This window comes from Geotrypetes seraphini, chromosome 5 (genome assembly GCF_902459505.1).
Source record: "Geotrypetes seraphini chromosome 5, aGeoSer1.1, whole genome shotgun sequence".
NCBI classification, from domain to species: Eukaryota; Metazoa; Chordata; class Amphibia; order Gymnophiona; family Dermophiidae; genus Geotrypetes; species Geotrypetes seraphini.
The window spans coordinates 111,359,718-111,377,731 of NC_047088.1; the positions used below are offsets into that span (position 1 = coordinate 111,359,718).

At 42.7% G+C, this 18,014-nt stretch overlaps 1 protein-coding gene across 6 annotated transcripts in view; it reads left to right on the plus strand.

The window, feature by feature from the left end:
* Nucleotides 1-1,238: 1,238 nt before the first annotated feature.
* The window catches only part of MEFV (MEFV innate immuity regulator, pyrin), a 125,157-nt gene continuing 108,381 nt past the window's right edge, over nt 1,239-18,014 (plus strand). For 4 of the 6 annotated variants that reach the window (XM_033947304.1, XM_033947310.1, XM_033947308.1 and 1 more), the window contains exon 1: nt 1,687-2,161. In XM_033947304.1, coding sequence (XP_033803195.1) covers nt 1,703-2,161 — 459 coding nt within the window. In that variant the 5' untranslated portion in view covers nt 1,687-1,702. Of the gene's footprint in view, nt 1,339-1,686; nt 2,162-9,307; nt 9,552-18,014 lie in introns of those variants that run through there. The other 2 variants (XM_033947305.1, XM_033947309.1) reach the window with 2 other exon arrangements.

Consider the following 18,014-nt stretch of genomic DNA (forward strand, 5'->3'; position numbering starts at 1 on the left):
GGAAGAATTGGATGCAAGCAGGAATTCGGACATTAGATGATGTTATATCTAATGGAAATCTGCTTGATTTTTCACAATTGCAACAGTCATTTGGAATTTTAAAATCTCAACAATATAGGTGGTTGCAGTTGAAGCAGGCTATTCAGAGTGGGTTCAGAGTGGAAAAATTTAAAAACTTATTTTAGCTTGCAAATCCTTTGCTACCAAACTGATCTAATAGGACATCAGGCTGCCCAGTGGTATAAATTGATTTCTGGATTTTTGAATAAAAAGCCAAAAAATAGTCTTAGAGACATCTGGAGCATCAAGATAAAACAGTATATTTCTGTGTCTCGCTGGCCACGAATTTGGACTTGGAGGTTGAGATGTACAAAGTCAGCATCTAAGAGATAAACATGGTTATTTTTGTATCATAGGATTTTCTGGACCCCAGTTAGATTAAATAAATTAGATAGCTCTAAATCCAATAGATGCTGGCATTGTCATATTGATATAGGGACTTTGGATCATTTGCTATATTTTTGCCCATTTATATTTATATTTTGGAAGTCAATTTGGGGACAAATAAATTTAGTTTTAGATTCAAATGTTCCACTATCATATGAGGCTATAATTTGTGGAACGATATTACATGTGAAACCCACTCTAGATAAATATAAGAGTGTTTATTTATGATTCTGACAGGAATAGTCATTCAATTGATTACAAGTAACTGGAAGAATCATGATAGAATAAGTTACACTTTTTGGTGAGTGAATGTGTGCACTACTTACAGATATGAACAAATTAATGCAGAGTGTAAGGGATTTAGTGAAATATTTAATAAAGTTTGGAGCCCATTGACTAAATTTGTAAAAACATAATAATGTAGAATTACCATATCTTTCCTTTGGTTCATTTATCTTTACACATCCAGGGGGGTGGGAGGTGGGATGGAGGGGAGTAAATATAGATAGTGATACCTGGGTAACTATATACTTCATTTGTATTTTATATATATTATAGGTTATATTGTGTTATTGTTATATGTATGAAACTGAAATTCTTGAATGATATCTGTACATAAATTAGTGTAATGTGTGTAATACCTACTGTTCTTTCATTTGTATGACACTGTTTTAGATTAAAAATCAATAAAGAATTTAAAACAAAACAGAAAAAAAAAAAAAAAAAATCACCCCAGAAACGAGCTGTGAGGAGACGTCATTGCAGGCTGGAAGATGGGGTGGACAGCAGAGGTGAGACGCTCCACCTACAGCAACCTCCCTCCAAGAGTTCCAGCAACACTGATTTCAATAGATAAAATCATGGACTATAAATACTACACTGTTTTGGGATGTAAGTTTGAAACCAGGACTGTCAGTCTCCCTCCTGGAATAGGTAACTTGGCAGCTCTGAATTTATAGTGCATTCTTATCATATTAAGCCATAAATCCTAAAAGATCCTGGGTCTTTGAGAAATAATACTTTTTTTTCTGCATGGTAGATAAATTAAATTAAACGTAAAGACCATGCTTTTTTGTCAAAATTGCACAATTTCCCCCCCCTTTCTACCAAATGTTCTGAAGAGTAAAGTTATTTAGCTGTTGAAGCTGCTGTTTCTCAGGCCAGGAGGTTCCCAGATGGCGCTGTCTGCAAATTACTAGTATAGTTTGTCCCAGAAAATCACTCCCTTATTTTCAAACTCAGTAGCAGTCAGCAAATGAAAGAGCAAAGGGAAACCTTCCTTTATTTCCTGCAAGAAAGTATGGCTGCTGTAAGCCATGCCAAGAGGCTTAGGGAAGAAGCTTCATGTTTCCTTTGTTTGGATTATTTTACAGATCCGGTGACTTTAGAATGTGGTGATAACTTCTGTCGCTCCTGTATCACTCAGAGCTGGGAGGGGATAGCTACAAACTTCTCCTGCCCTCAGTGCAAGAAAACGTCTCAGAAAACGAGCCTCAGAGCTAACGAGCAGATGGAAAACATCACACAAATCATGAAAAAGTTTTGTCCAAAGAAAGAAAGACAAAAAGGAGGAAATCTGTGTGAGGAACATGAAGAAAATTTTAAACTTTTGAATGATGAGGATAAGAAAATGATTGATGATTGTAGCAGTGAGTCCCAGAATCACAGATCTCACACTGTGATGCCTATAGAGGAGGCTGCACAGCTATATAAGGTTTGGTTTTAAATTATTATTGTAGTGTGACCTGGTGATCCCCACAGAAAAGGTTGTGCAGGAGTACAGAGGTGTGTATCACAATGTAGCTGGGTCACAGATCTCTTATAATAATAAATAATAATAATAATAACAGTTTATATACCGCAGGACCGTGAAGTTCTATGGGGTTTATAATGATTAGAAATGTTACAGATTGAGTGAACAAACAAAGTACAGATTTAGCGACAGGTGGTTCTTGCGCTCGGTTGTTAAGGACTAAGATTGAATAGGTTGGTTTCCTAAGTATTTCAGGAATAGATGTGTTTTCAGGCGTTTCCTGAATTCTCCATAGGTAGTAGGCACAAGCAATTGTTCAAGGTCTTTACCCCATAATGCTGCTTGATGTGCGAGAAGATGTTGATGATGACTTTTAAATTTACAACCTCTAACCAGTGGAGAAACGAAGTTCAGGTTGAGAAAGAGAAAAGATCTGTTATGTATTTAGGGGCTAAGCCATAGAGTACCTTGAAGCAAAAACAGCCAAACTTGTATAGGAATACAAGGGTAAAGGGACGAAAATATATGCTGGTTTAGCAAAAGCTTCTTTGACTTCCTGTTTTGTTAGAGTACACATTGAAAATAACCATGGGGATGACGCTGGAGGACCTTTCCAGAGTAGCACAAAACCGATTTCTTTTTAGATCCGCAATCCATCAAGTTGCTAGGACTTGAGCAGGAGTGGATGGCACCTAACAACAACAGGTTAAAAGGCTTGTTGTTCCTAGTGTTTAAATGTATGCACGATTCTGGCCCAGATTCAGACAGGCAGCTGCTTAGGGTGGCAAATTCTGAATGCTCTAAATACCTCTTTTAAACAGGAGGCTCATTCTGCTGTATGATGTCTGAGAGAGAGAGAGCAAGAAAGAACTCCCCTCCTTACTGCTCTTGGGTCTTGCCTTTGTTGAAATATTTGACAGTTTAAAGCAGTGGTCGCCAACCCTTTTTTTTATGTAAAGGGCTACATTGTGAATAGGAGAAGGGTCTGAGGGCCACCAAAAGATTTCAAGCTTATACATACTACTACGTAATTTTGTAAACACCTTGACCTGCTCATTCAGACTGGGTGCTAAGCATTAAAAATTAATACTAATATTGATTCTACAACACTTCAAGGATTTGTTTTTAAAAATTTGCTTTATTTTGGATTATCAACAGTAGCAAATTAGATACCTGAGTAACACTCTTAAATTGTTTGCAGTTATTATATTAAGTGGGAAAGATTGAAATTAATGCATTTACAAGATTTGAGGAGCATTTTAGCCAACTGTTTGAGGGCCGCAATGGAAGACTTCAGGGGCAGAATGTTGGAGACCACTGCAGAGCATTTTTAACCAGTCTTTAAACTGAGGTGTGTCCCAAACCCTGTTGCTAAGTCCCCTCAGCAGCTGAAGTTAGTTTGGACTCTTGGGGGAAGTGAGTCTGTGCAAATTGCACAATAGAGAATTTGTTCAAAATTCTGCACTTACTGTGCAGAATTTGGCATAAGTACTAATGTCTGCAGAAGAAAGCAAAAGCAGTAATGGTTCAGAAGGTGAATGGTTTTGTATTGGTCTGCGTCCTTTTCCTGCTCATGCTGTCTTAGGCCTGATTTTGGCTCTACAGAATTCTGCTTAGTTCAAATGAGTATGAATAGTTGAGATCAGGCTGGTAGAAGAGGATGATGCAGCTTGATCTGCAACTCCTATTCAATGACTTATTTTGCCATGTGATTGGGGGGGAAGGAGGCTGGAGAAAGCTGAATAAAAGTGTGCCATAAGGATGGTAGGAGAGAAAGCGGAGGAGGTGTTCGTGAGGAGCTAGCTAAAATAAAGGTAGACAAAGCGATGGGGCCGGATGGTGTACATCCGAGAGTGCTGAAGGAACATAGGGAAGTTCTGGTAGCTCCGCTGACTGACCTTTTCAACGAGTCTCTAGAGTTGGGAGTGGTACCGGAGGACTGGAGAAGGGTGGATGTGGTCCCTCTGCACCAGGGGTGTCAAACTCAATCACATAAGGGGCCAAAATCTAAAACATAGGCTAAGTCGCGGGCCAAAGTTTTTTATTAAGATACTTAGGGGTCCTTTTATTAAGGTACGCTAAATACGCACCTTAATAAAAGGACCCCTTAGTCTTAATAGAACTATAGGGTTACAACTGCTCCAACCCCACACCGGCTCTGTGATGTAAATAAAATAAATTAAAAAAGACTTTTCTTCTCTCTTTTAGGTCCTAGTTCACACTTGCTGTCTAACACCAGCTCTGGCAGGATACACATTTCAAATCTGACAAAATAAAATTATTTTTTCTACTTTTTGTTGTCTGGTCATTATTCAGATCGTGTTGGGGTCCCAGGCTCTGGTTGTCTTCTGATAACTCGCTTGCCAGGGCCCCTTCTTTATTATTCCCTCGCTCCATCCCAGCAGCTGAAGACAGGCACCACCCCCCAGCATTCTGAGACAGGAGGGAGCATCCACAACATGCAGATACTGAGGCAGGAGAGGGCCAAAGAGGGGCCCAACAGCGCACAACTACTGTTCCTTCCCTCCCTTCATCAGGTGCAGCGCAGCGCAGCTCCGCCAATGTTAGAAGGAGCCGCGTCAAAATCGAGTGCTGCCGTAGCACGTTCCCTCTGCCTCAGTCCCGCCCCTCTGACGTACGGGACCACGGCAGAGGGAACCTGCTACGGTGGCAGCAGGGCTCCGATTTCAATGCAGCTCCTTTTAACATTGTGCTGCACCTGATGGAGGGAGGGAAGGAATGGCGGGCCAAATCTCGGCAATGGCAGGAATTGTTTGGCGGGCTAAATTTTAGTACCCTGTGGGCCAAATTTGGCCCGCGGGCCAGAGTTTGACATGTCTGCTTTACACAAAGGTGGAAGTAAGGAAGAAGAAGGGAATTACAGGTTGGTAAGTCTGACTTCTGTGGTAAGCAAATTAATGGAAACGCTTTTAAAACAGAGAACATAAGAACTGCCATCTCCGGATCAGACCCATGGTCCATCAAGTCCGGCGATCCGCACACGCGGAGGCCCAGTCAGGTATACACCTGATGTAGTTTTAGTCACCCATATCCCTCTATGCCTCTCATAAGGAGATGTGCATCTAATTTGCCTTTGAATCCCAGCACAGTGGATTCCTTGATAACCTCCTTTGGGAGAGCATTCCAGGCGTCTACCACTCGCTGTGTAAAACAGAACTTCCTGACATTTGTCCTGGACTTGTCCCCCCTTAGCTTCAAACCATGTCCTCTTGTCCGTGTCGCGTTGGACAATGTAAATAATTTATTTTCCTGCTCTATTTTATCGATGCCTTTCAGCATTTTGAACGTCTCGATCATGTCCCCTCGCAGCCTTCTCTTCTCAAGGGAGAACAGTCCTAGTTTCTTGAGTCGTTCCTCATATTCCAAGTTCTCCATACCTCTTATTAACTTCGTTGCTCGTTTCTGCACCCTCTCTAACAGTTTTATATCCTTCTTTAGGTTGGGAGACCAATGTTGGACACAGTATTCCAAGTGTGGTCTGACCATTGCTCTATAAAGCGGTATTATGACTTTCTCCGATCTACTCGTGATTCCTTTCTTTATCATGCCTAACATTCTGTTTGCTTTCTTTGCCGCTGCCGCGCATTGTGCCGACGGCTTCAGGGTCCTATCTATCAGTACACCCAGGTCCTTTTCTTGTTCGCTCTTACCCAGAGTTGCGCCTGACATTCTATACTCGTATTCCTTATTCTTACTACCTAAATGCATTACTTTGCATTTCTCCACGTTGAACTTCATCTGCCATTGATCTGCCCATTTCTCTAACTGATACAAGTCGCTCTGGAGTTCCTCGCTATCCTCCTGCGATCTGATTGCCCGGCATAGCTTTGTGTCGTCTGCAAACTTAATGATCTCACTGGATATTCCGTCTTCCAGGTCATTGATATAAATATTAAATAGGATCGGCCCAAGCACGGAGCCCTGGGGCACACCACTAGTCACTTTCTCCCAGTCTGAGAACTTTCCATTTATGCCCACTCTCTGCTTTCTGTTTTCCAACCATTTGCCTATCCACCTTTGTATATCTCCCTCTATTCCATGGCTTTGTAGTTTCCTGAGAAGCCTTTCATGTGGAACTTTGTCGAATGCTTTCTGGAAGTCCAAATATATTATGTCCACCGGCATTCCACTATCAATTTGCTTGTTCACGGTCTCGAAAAATTGAAGTAAATTCGTCAAACATGATTTCCCTTTCCTGAACCCATGTTGACTGGGTTTCATCAAGTCGTGTGTATCTAGGTGCCGGACTATGCTATCCTTGATCAGTGCTTCAACCATCTTTCCAGGGACAGACGTAAGACTCACAGGTCTGTAGTTGCCCGGTTCCCCTCTCGATCCTTTTTTGAAAATTGGCGTGACATTCGCTATCTTCCAGTCTTCTGGTATCTGTCCAGTTCTGATTGTCAGATTGGCAAGTTTCTGCAATAGCTCTCCGATTTCAACCTTCAATTCCTTTAAAACTCTCGGGTGAATTCCATCCGGTCCAGGGGATTTGTCACTTTTAAGTTTGTCTATCTGGTAGTATATCTGGTCCAACTCCACTTCAACTGTGGTGAGGCTGTCTTCTATTACTCCACTAAACACTTTCACTGCTTCTGGTATTTTAGCGGTATCCTCCTCCGTAAAGACGGATGCAAAGAAGGAATTTAGTTTGTCAGCAATTTGTTTATCTTCCTTGATGTACCCTTTCCTTCCCTGGTCGTCCAGGGGTCCCACCGCCTCTTTTGCGGGTTTTTTCCCTTTCACGTATCTAAAGAAGGGTTTGAAGTTTTTGGCTTCTTGCGCTATTTTTTCCTCATAGTCCTTTTTGGCATCCCTCACCGCCTTGTGACATTTCTTTTGATCATCTTTATGGTGAAGTTTCTGGAATCCTGTGAATTACAAGACCGGACACATGGATTCACTAGAGGTAGGTCTTGTCAGACAAATCTGATGGTCTGACAGTTTCTTTGACTGGGAGACCAGAGAATTGGATAGAGGATGTGCGCTAGATGTGGTGTATTTAGATTTTAGCAAAGCCTTTGACAGTTAACCACACAGATGTCTAATAAATAAAATGAGTGCCCTTGGGATGGGTCCCAAAGTTTTGGGCTGAGTTGAGTGGAAGGCAATAGAAGGTAGTGATCAATAGAGATCGCTCTGAGGAAAGGGATGTTACCAGAGGTTTGCCTCAAGGTTCTGTTCTTGGGCCTGTTCTTTTTAACGTTTTTATAAATGATATTGCTGAAGGGTTGTCGGGTAAGATTTGCCTCTTTGCGGATGATACCAAAATCTGCAATAGAATAGACACGCTGGATGGTGTGAATAACATGAAGAAAGACTTAGCGAAGCTTGAATAATGGTCTGAAATTTGGCAGCTAAAATTTAATGTTAAGAAATGCAAGGTCATGCATTTGGGCTACAAAAACCCAAGTTTAGGGGGTGAAGAACTTATGTGTACGACGGAAGAGCGGGATTTGGGTGTGATTGAATGTGATGATCTTAAGGTGGCCAAACAGGTTGTAAAGGTGACGGCGAAAGCTAGAAGGATGCTAGGTTGCATAGGGAGAGGTATGGCCAGTAGGAAAAAGGAGGTATTGATGGCTCTGTATAAGACTCTGGTGAGACCTCATTTATAATATTGTGTATAATTCTGGAGGCCGCATTGTCAAAAAGATATAAAGAGGATGGAGTCGGTCCAGAGGAAGGCTACTAAAATGGTGTGTGGTCTTTGTGATAAAGCGTATGGGGACAGACTTAAAAAAGATCTCAATCTGTATACTATGGAGGAAAGGTGAGAGATGGGAGATATGATAGAGATGTTTAAATACCTACGTAATGTAAATGTCTCTTTTTATTTGAAAGGAAACTCTGCAATGAGAGGGCATAGGATGAAGTTAAGAGGTGATAGGCTCCGGAGTAATCTGAGGAAATACTTATTTACAGAACAGTCTCCCAGAAGAGGTGGTGGAAACAGAGACTGTATCTGAATTCAAGAGAGCCTAACATAGTAACATAGTAACATAGTAGATGACGGCAGATAAAGACCCGAATAGTCCATCCAGTCTGCCCAACCTGATTCAATTTAAAAATTTTTTATTTTATTTTATTTTTTTTAAATTTTTCTTCTTAGCTATTTCTGGGCAAGAATCCAAAGCTTTACCCGGTACTGTGCTTGGGTTCCAACTGCCAAAATCTCTGTTAAGACTTACTCCAGCCCATCTACACCCTCCCAGCCATTGAAGCCCTCCCCTGCCCATCCTTCATCAAACGGCCATACACCGACACAGACCGTTCAAGTCTGCCCAGTAACTGGCCTAGTTCAATATTTAATATTATTTTCTGATTCTAAATCTTCTGTCTTTATCCCACGCTTCTTTGAACTCAGTCACAGTTTTACTCTCCACCACCTCTCTCGGGAGCGCATTCCAGGCATCCACTACCCTCTCCGTAAAGTAGAATTTCCTAACATTGCCCCTGAATCTACCACCCCTCAACCTCAAATTATGTCCTCTGGTTTTACCATTTTCCTTTCTCTGGAAAAGATTTTGTTCTACGTTAATACCCTTCAAGTATTTGAACGTCTGAATCATATCTCCCCTGTCTCTCCTTTCCTCTAGGCTTCCAGTCTCTCCTCATACATCTTCTGGCGCAAGCCTCCTATCATTTTCGTCGCCCTCCTCTGGACCGCCTCAAGTCTTCTTACGTCTTTCGCCAGATATGGTCTCCAAAACTGAACACAATACTCCAAGTGGGGCCTCACCAATGACCTGTACAGGGGCATCAACACCTTCTTCCTTCTACTGACTACGCCTCTCTTTATGCAGCCCAGCATCCTTCTGGCAGCAGCCACTGCCTTGTCACATTGTTTTTTCGCCTTTAGATCTTCGGACACTATCACCCCAAGGTCCCTCTCCCCATCCGTGCATATCAGCTTCTCTCCTCCCAGCATATTGTGACAGGGATCTGGCTAGTCCTAATAAAGCCCAGGGAAAAGAGCAGGGAAGCATTGATAATGTGCCAGGGACTAAGGAGAAGAAATATCCTGAGTATAGGGAAAATCCTGAGCACAGGGTTAAGAGGGGTCCCTTTAAAAACTCACAGAGCTCAGGCTGGAACGGGAAGGACAGGGCTCTTTAAGGAATTAGCTAAAGCTGCTGTGAGGGGGCGTGGTTATGTGCCGAGTCTCCCTTTTTCTGAAGCTCCCTCGTCAGTGAGAGAGAAGGGACAGCTGGGAATGGAAGCTCAGGGGAAGCTGAGAAGGAACCCAGCTAAAACAGCTAACTTTTGGCCAGCCTTGGGAAGTTCTCACCAGGATAAGGAAATGCAAAACCTTGAAACACTATCTGAGGTTTGTGACATGGACTGGTTAGAGAATAATGCTATGTCTTCTGAGGAAGAACACCCTATGGAATGGGAATAGGTTTAGGAAAGCCTGAATGTCCTTTTTCCTTGGTGAAAGGGTTTTTTTTTTTGTTTCTTCCTTTTTGGGTTTCATGTTTTGTAAAGGATTTTGAATCCGTGTGTCAAGCTGGGCTGGAAGCTGCTGAATTTACTTTTGTGTTAGATGAGTGGTACAGTGGCCACTCCTGTGGGAGCACAAGTCCCTCTGCTCCTAGGAAAAGGGAACTGCCACTCAAATCTACCAGAAGCCTAATTAGTGCCTGGAACCAGGTAGCCTAACTATTACCAAGGCTGGTACGGTTCTAGCACTGCTTGGGGAAATAATACCTAACCTGAACTGTATTTTATGTTCTTAATTGGTGAACTTGAATTGGCCAGCACTGAGGGTGCAGTGAAAAGAACTGGCACATGAGAGAAAGAAAGCAGAACAAGAGAAAAATGGAATGTTTTGGGTTTTTACTTTGAATGCCAAATTTTTACCTTTGTTTTGTTTGAAACTTTCCTTGTGGATAAATAAAAGTAATATATTTGGACAAAACCCGGCCAGTGTGGTGTGCAGTTTATGGGAGGCACCAGGCCGCTGTGATCCACCACGGTTACGCTCGCGCCAAGACTGGGATTCTGGGAAGTTACTAGGCCTCGCCAGGATCCCGGTCCCACAATATACGGTTCCTTCCTATTATTAATCCCCAAATGCATTACTCTGCATTTCTTTGCATTGAATTTTAGTTGCCAGGCATTAGACCATTCCTCTAACTTTTGCAGATCCTTTTTCATATTTTCCACTCCCTCTTCGGTGTCTACTCTGTTACAAATCTTGGTATCATCTGCAAAAAGGCACACTTTTCCTTCTAACCCTTCAGCAATGTCACTCACATACATATTGAACAGGATTGGCCCCAGCACCGAACCCTGAGGGACTCCACTAGTCACCTTTCCTTCCTTCGAGCGACTTCCATTAACCACCACCCTCTGGCGTCTGTCCGACAGCCAGTTTCTGACCCAGTTCACCACTTTGGGTCCTAACTTCAGCCCTTCAAGTTTGTTCAACAGCCTCCTATGAGGAACTGTATCAAAGGCTTTGCTGAAATCCAAGTAAATTACATCTAGCATATGTCCTCGATCCAGCTCTCTGGTCACCCAATCAAAAAATTCAATCAGGTTCGTTTGGCACGATTTACCTTTTGTAAAGCCATGTTGCCTCGGATCCTGTAACCCATTAGATTCAAGGAAGTACACTATCCTTTCTTTCAGCAACACTTCCATTATTTTTCCAACAACTGAAGTGAGGCTCACCGGCCTGTAGTTTCCTGCTTCATCCCTGTGACCACTTTTATGAATAGGGACCACATCCGCTCTCCTCCAATCCCCAGGAATCACTCCCGTCTCCAGAGATTTGTTGAACAAGTCTTTAATAGGACTCGCCAGAACCTCTCTGAGCTCCCTTAGTATCCTGGGATGGATCCCGTCTGGTCCCATCGCTTTGTCCACCTTCAATTTTTCAAGTTGCTCATAAACACCCTCCTCCGTGAACGGCGCAGAATCTACTCCATTTTCTCGTGTAACTTTGCCAGACAATCTCGGTCCTTCTCCAGGATTTTCTTCTGTGAACACAGAACAGAAGTATTTATTTAGCACATTTGCTTTCTCCTCATCACTCTCCATATATTTGTTCCCAGCATCTTTTAGCCTAGCAATTCCATTTTTTATCTTCCTCCTTTCACTAATATATCTGAAAAAATTTTTATCTCCATTTTTTACATTTTTAGCCATTTGTTCTTCCGCCTGTGCCTTCGCCAAACGTATCTCTCTCTTGGCTTCTTTCAGTTTCACCCTGTAATCCTTTCTGCTCTCCTCTTCTTGGTTTTTTTTATATTTCATGAACGCCAACTCTTTTGCCTTTATTTTCTCAGCCACTAGGTTGGAGAACCATAGCGGCTTCCTTTTTCTCTTGTTTTTATTGATTTTCTTCACATAAAGGTCCGTAGCCATTTTTATCGCTCCTTTCAGCTTAGACCACTGTCTTTCCACTTCTCTTATGTCCTCCCATCCTAACAGCTCTTTCTTCAGGTACTTTCCCATTGCATTAAAGTCTGTACGTTTGAAATCTAGGACTTTAAGTATCGTGCGGCCGCTCTCCACTTTAGCCGTTATATCAAACCAAACCATTTGATGATCGCTACTATCCAGGTGAGCACCCACTCGAACATTAGAGATACTCTCTCCATTTGTGAGGACCAGATCCAATATCGCTTTTTCCCTTGTGGGTTCCATCACCATTTGTCTGAGCAGAGCCTCTTGAAAGGCATCCACAATCTCCCTACTTCTTTCCGATTCCGCAGACGGAACATTCCAGTCCGCATCCGGCAGGTTGAAATCTCCCAACAGCAGAACCTCCTCTTTCCTTCCAAACTTTTGGATATCCACAATCAGATCCTTAATCAATTTGCTGCGATTGAGTCGGAAGTCTGTAGACTACACCCACGTAGATAGAAGTTCCATCTTCTCTTTTCAGAGCAATCCATATCGCTTCTTCCTCTCCACAGGTCCCTTGCATTTCGGTCGCTTGGATATTGATCTTTACATAGAGAGCTACTCCTCCACCTTTATGACCATCTCTGTCCTTCCTAAAAAGATTATATCCCGGTATGTTTGCATCCCATCCATGTGATTCACTGAACCATGTCTCTGTGATAGCAACAATATCTAGATCTGCCTCTAATATCAGGGCTTGCATGTGGGATCTCTCAGAGAGAGAAAGAGATAATGGTTACTGCAGATGGGCAGACTAGATAGGCCATTTGGCCTTATCTGTCATTATGTTTCTAGGTGTACCAGAGCGTGGTGGGCAGAGCGGTGGCGTTTGGCACAGATCCACTCAGCAGTGACTCAAGTTGTTTGTAGTTAGCAAATACCCAAGCCTGTTAGCTGAAGAAGCGTCTCTTAACTTCTTCCCCCAATTTTCTAGTACCTTTTATGTAAATCCTTCAGTGCTGGACCAGCTGCTCATGCTGGTCCTGAGCCTTCCCTTTGATGCAACTTCCTGTTTGTGAAACCAAGAAGTTGTATTGGAGGGAAGACTCGGTGCTGGCGCAATAAACCAATATAAGTCACTGCTTGCTGTTGGCCCTGCACTGAAGGATTTAAAAGACACTGGGAGGGAGGGTTGGGGGAGTGAAATTAAGAGATACTGGGGGGTGGAGTTTCTATGCCCATGCACTTGGGGCTCAAAATTGGGTGTCTGGTAATGCACCTGAGGCAGAGTAAGCTAGGTGTGTGCCATAAAGGAGGGGAAGAGTTGTGTTTGAGGTGAGACAAATCTGGAGTTCTTGGCTGGGAGCTGGAGAGAGAAAACATGGGGGATGGGGAACAGAGGAAACTGGGGGCAGTATCCACTAGTGCTGCCTGATTTGCCAATTTGAATTGATTCACCAATTCACTTTGGTGAATCAATTCAAATCGATTTGTTTTCTAAAAAAATTGGATTTACCGATCAGCAAGTCCTGACATATCTCTGTGTCCTAAACAGCGGCAGCAATGGCGGTGATCGGTGAGCAGAGGCAGCATTCTGAACAGGCTGCTCCTGGCCTGTCCCACTAGGGCCTTCCCTCTGCCGCATCATGATGCGGCAGAGGGAAACACTGGCAGGGCAGGCCAGAAGCTGCCTGTTCACCGTACTGCCTCTGCCCGCCGGCCACTGCTGTTGCTGCTTTGGGAGGCCTGAAGGTATGTCGGATCTCACGGTGGAGAGGGTTGGTTTGGATGTGCTGCACAGGGCGATAGAAGGGATGGAAAGCTGCTGCCCAGGGAGATGGGAGGGAGAGATGGAAAGGTGCTGCACAGGGGGAAAGGAGGGAGGGTTGGAAAGCTGCACGAGGAGGGAGAGATGGAAAGCTGCTGCATGAGGGGGATATGATGGGAGGGATGGAAAGCTGCTGCCCAAGGGGGGAGGGAGGGATGGAAAGTGCTGCACAGAGGGTGGGGAGGGAGGGATGGAAAGCTGTTACACAGGAGAATGGGAGAGAGGGATGCAAAGCTGCTGCACCGGGGGATGGGAGGGAAGGAAGAGATGGAAAGGAGCTGCACAGGGGGATGGGAGGGAGGGATGAAAGACTGCTGCACAGGGGGGTGGGAGGGAGAGATGGAAAGCTGCACAGGGGAATGGGAGGGAGGGATAGAAAGCTGCTGCACAAGGGGGGAGGGAGGGTTGGAAAGCTGCTGTACGATGGGGGAAGGGAGGGATGGAAAGCTGCTGCACGAGGGGGATATGATGGGAGGGATGGAAAGCTTATGCACAAGGGGATGGGATGGGAGAGATGGAAAGCTGCTCAGAGGGATGGATGAGAGGGATGGAAAGCTGTTGTACACGGGGATGGGAGGGAGGGATGAAAAGCTGTTGCACAAGGGGGAGGGAGGGATGGAAAGCAGATGCACAGGGGGATGGGAGGGAGGGATGGAATGCTGCACAGAGGGATGGGAGGGAGGGATGGAAAGCAGCTGCACAAGGGGGGAGGGAGGGTTGGAAAGCTGCTGCACGAGAGGGGATATGATGGGATAGATGGAAAGCTGCTGCACAAGGGGGATGGTATGGTATGGGAGAGATGGAAAGCTGCTGCACAAGGGGAATGGGATGGAAGGGATGGAAAGCTGCACGAGGGTGAAAGGAGGAATGGAAAGCTGCTGCACAGGAAGGAGGGAGGCAGTGATGGAAAGCTGCTGCACAGAGGGATGGGAGAGCTACAACAGAGGTAGAAAGGGGTGAGAGGAAGAAATCCTGCATATAGTGGAGGGGAGGGAGGCATGCATGGAGCAGAGAGAGGAAGAAAAGTTGGACATAAGATGGAGGGCATGGAAAGAGAGATGGTGCATGGGGAGAGAAAGAAATGTTGCACATGATAATGGAGGGGAGGGGAGAGATGCTGCATGGAAGGGACTAGAGAGGTTTGACCCAGGGCACAAGGCAGAGAGAGAAAGAGAGAGAGTGATGGTAGATGGTGGGAAAGAAACAGAAATTTTGGATATGGTGATATGGCAGTGGAAGAGAAGGTACAGAGATGGAAGATGAAAGGTGAGCATAGAGAAAGAAGTAAACATCAAATGAGCAGGAGGCCCTGGTTAGTGAGTTAACAGAAGTCAAACAGAAACCGGAGCCTGGGACCAACATGATTTGAATAATAAAATGACCAGACAACACAAGGTAAAAAATAATTGTATTTTCTATTTTGTGATTGCAATACAGTTAAAATGAAACACAAAGAATCCCCAAAATATAATATCAGAATAATGTACTCAATTCAATATCTATTAAACGTTGTACATCTTTATTAATTAAACAATAAATTATGACAATATCACAATCAATTTATAAAGCAACAAACCCCTATCAACAAACAAACATAAAGACAACACAGACAAATGGAATGTACCATATATGAGCAAAGATAAAAATCGTAGCTAGGAGAGCCACAAAGAACACTCAAAAGTTCAATCAAGAGTTCAATCAAAAATTCATAAATCACTTATCTTTAAAGGTTCAAGCTCCTCCTTGGCAAAAGTTCACAAAGAAAATGTGAAGGCTATCCAGCAAAGGAGAATCGGAAAACAAAAACCAGAAGGTAAATTCCAATCCAACAGGCACACCATAAAGTGCAAATGTCAGTGCAAACGTGCAATAATTAAAAAATGTCATAAGTTAAATCATCAAAAAGTATGTCAAATCCGTGAAGATGAAAAGGTTTTCACACTTTTCCTGAATGAAATCTTCCCAGACAACGATATAACGCCACAAAAGGGCAGCCAGTCTTCTGACTCCTCAACACAGGCCGTGTTTCGATGAAATCTTTCTCAAGAGGAAGAACTGGGCTAAAAACAAACAAGACCTTTGTGTTTCATTTTGAGGTTTTATCCTTGCATCCCTTTGTTTTCTTGTTTTAGCTCTCAGTCATATTTTTGTTCTATACAATACAGTTAACCTTCGATTTAACGGACTGCTCAGGGGGAGGGGGTGTCCGTTATATGCGAGTGTCTGGAAAATCCAAATGCATGCTAAATAGATGCAAAAAGACACAATAAACCATGACAAAGACAATATATGTTGCAAAAGTATACTTTTATTTATAAACAAATTGGCCGAAAAAAAAGTTTCTAATGTCACTTGCCTTTTGGAACATTGTTGTTTATTAATTATAATTTCTCTGAAATTTCGGAAATGAGAATAATATTGTTGCAACTCAGGTTCTGACAACGAGTCAATAAACGAAACCAAGTCATCTAGATGACTTCATACTTGACTTAGTTTCATTATTTTTATTGTAGGCTCTTCTTCATCAATCTCGTCATCTGTCATCTGTCATAACTTCTTCAGCTATCTCACTCTCCGTCATAATTTGATAACCAGGATCACCCTCGTCTTCTTCCAGTCATTCTAGTAGAGCTTCTTCTGTTATTTTCTCCTGCATTTTTCATTGTTGTGTAAAAATTTTCAACTTCAAATCCATTGAGCTGCATTTCATTCTCAATGTTATTTAGAAGTTTATTCCACCCGTTCACTAATGTTTCACACTTCACCACCTTCCAAGTGGCTGCAAAATTATATATAGCCGATTTGATGATATATTTTTTAAGATTTTGCAAAGTGTGTTCCCTTCCAACACCACCATAACTTCTTGCAAAAAATTTTTCTTTTATATTCTCTTAGTTGCCAAAATAACTCTCTGGTCCATAGGCTGGAGAATAAATGTTGTAGTTTTTGGAAGAAACATGCATTTTTTTCCCATCCTAATCATACAAAATTTTTTCAGATGGATGTGCTGGTGCATTGTCAAGTATTATCTCCAGAACATCTGTATGCACAGTTTTTGTTTTTATCGGTGGATTGTTTTCACTGTGGATCATTGGGTCTCCCCATTTTTTTTTGTTTTGCTACATTGTCAAGTATTAACAGTGCTTTGATGTTTTCTGCTGGTATGGATAATTTTTCCACTTGGACCCTCTTAACTTCTGGCACAAAATGTTCAAAAAACCATGCTGTAAAAATACTTGATGTAAACCAAGCATTTTTTAGAATTGTAATAAATTGCGGGTAATTTATTCATGCAGTCTTTCAACACTCTTGGGCAACATGATTTGCCAACAATCACTGGTTCTAATTTATGAGAACCATCAGCGTTCGCACAAAGTAGGGTGGAGATTCATTCTTTGCTTAATTTGCTGCGGGAAACAGTTCTTTCTGTTTTAGAAGCTTGTGTATTTTCTGGCAGTGAATGCCAGAACAAACCGATCTCATCCACATTATAAATTTGATATTTCTGTCGGCACACACTCAACGCTACGCCGTAAGTCCATTTATTCATGATTCCATGTCTCTTGTGAAATCTCCACAACCACACATCACTAATTTTTATTTCAATGTTCATGTGTTTAGCTAATGTCTGTGCTGCAGATTGCAATTCAACTCCCCGCACATTTACACCACAGGAACGTTGCTGAATCTAACACTTTATTACAGCCTCTTCCAGTGAAGATTCTTGTGCCATTTTAAGATTTTTTCTCGGTCAAGTGTTAGAATCCACATCGTTGGACAAAGCAAATTTTTTTTCAGCTTTTCTTTTGCTTTGCGAATGTCCGATACCATTTGCTTTTTGACACCATATTCCTCACAAACTCATGCTACAGATAATGCCCAATTCCACTTTCTTGATGAGATCCAACTTTGTTTTATACTCAAGTTTGTGTTTTTTATCCATGACTGTTTTATACTCAGGTTTTAGCTTTTTCTTAATTCGCTGCCAGAAACGGCTGTTTGAGAGATAGTGCGCATGCTCAACCTTCTTGCCCGGAAGTGCATGGTGACGGTTATGAGGTCCACCAGATCCGAAGTCTGGATAACCGAGGTCTGGAAAATCGAGGGTTCACTGTATGTCAAATTTGAAATGTGTATCCTGACCTTTAATTTCCTTTAGATTTATACACACATCCAGGGAAGGGTGGGGTGGGGAGGTTATCTCCTTTGTTTTATTCTTTGATTGAATGTACTGGAAGGGGGGTAATTCATTTTGTATTGTTACTGATGGATTGTAAGTGCTGATTCTGATTATTAATGTATGTATAATTTTATGCACTTTGTATTAGCCTTGAAAATTTAATAAAGATTAAAAAAAAAAAGAAATGTGTATCCTGCGAGGGCTGGTGTTAGACATTGAGCGTGAGCTAGGACCTAACAGAAAGAGGAAAAGTCATTTTTGTTTACCACAGCACTGGCGTGGGTTTGGAAAAGGCAAAGGAGGGTGGGGTGGGTGAAGAGGCTAAAAGAAGAAGGGCAAAAAGCTAGGGGGAGATTTCAAGCCTAGGGGAATATTAGAAGAAATCTTAGAATGTACAGAGTTTTGCAGAATTTAAGTATTCTGCCCGG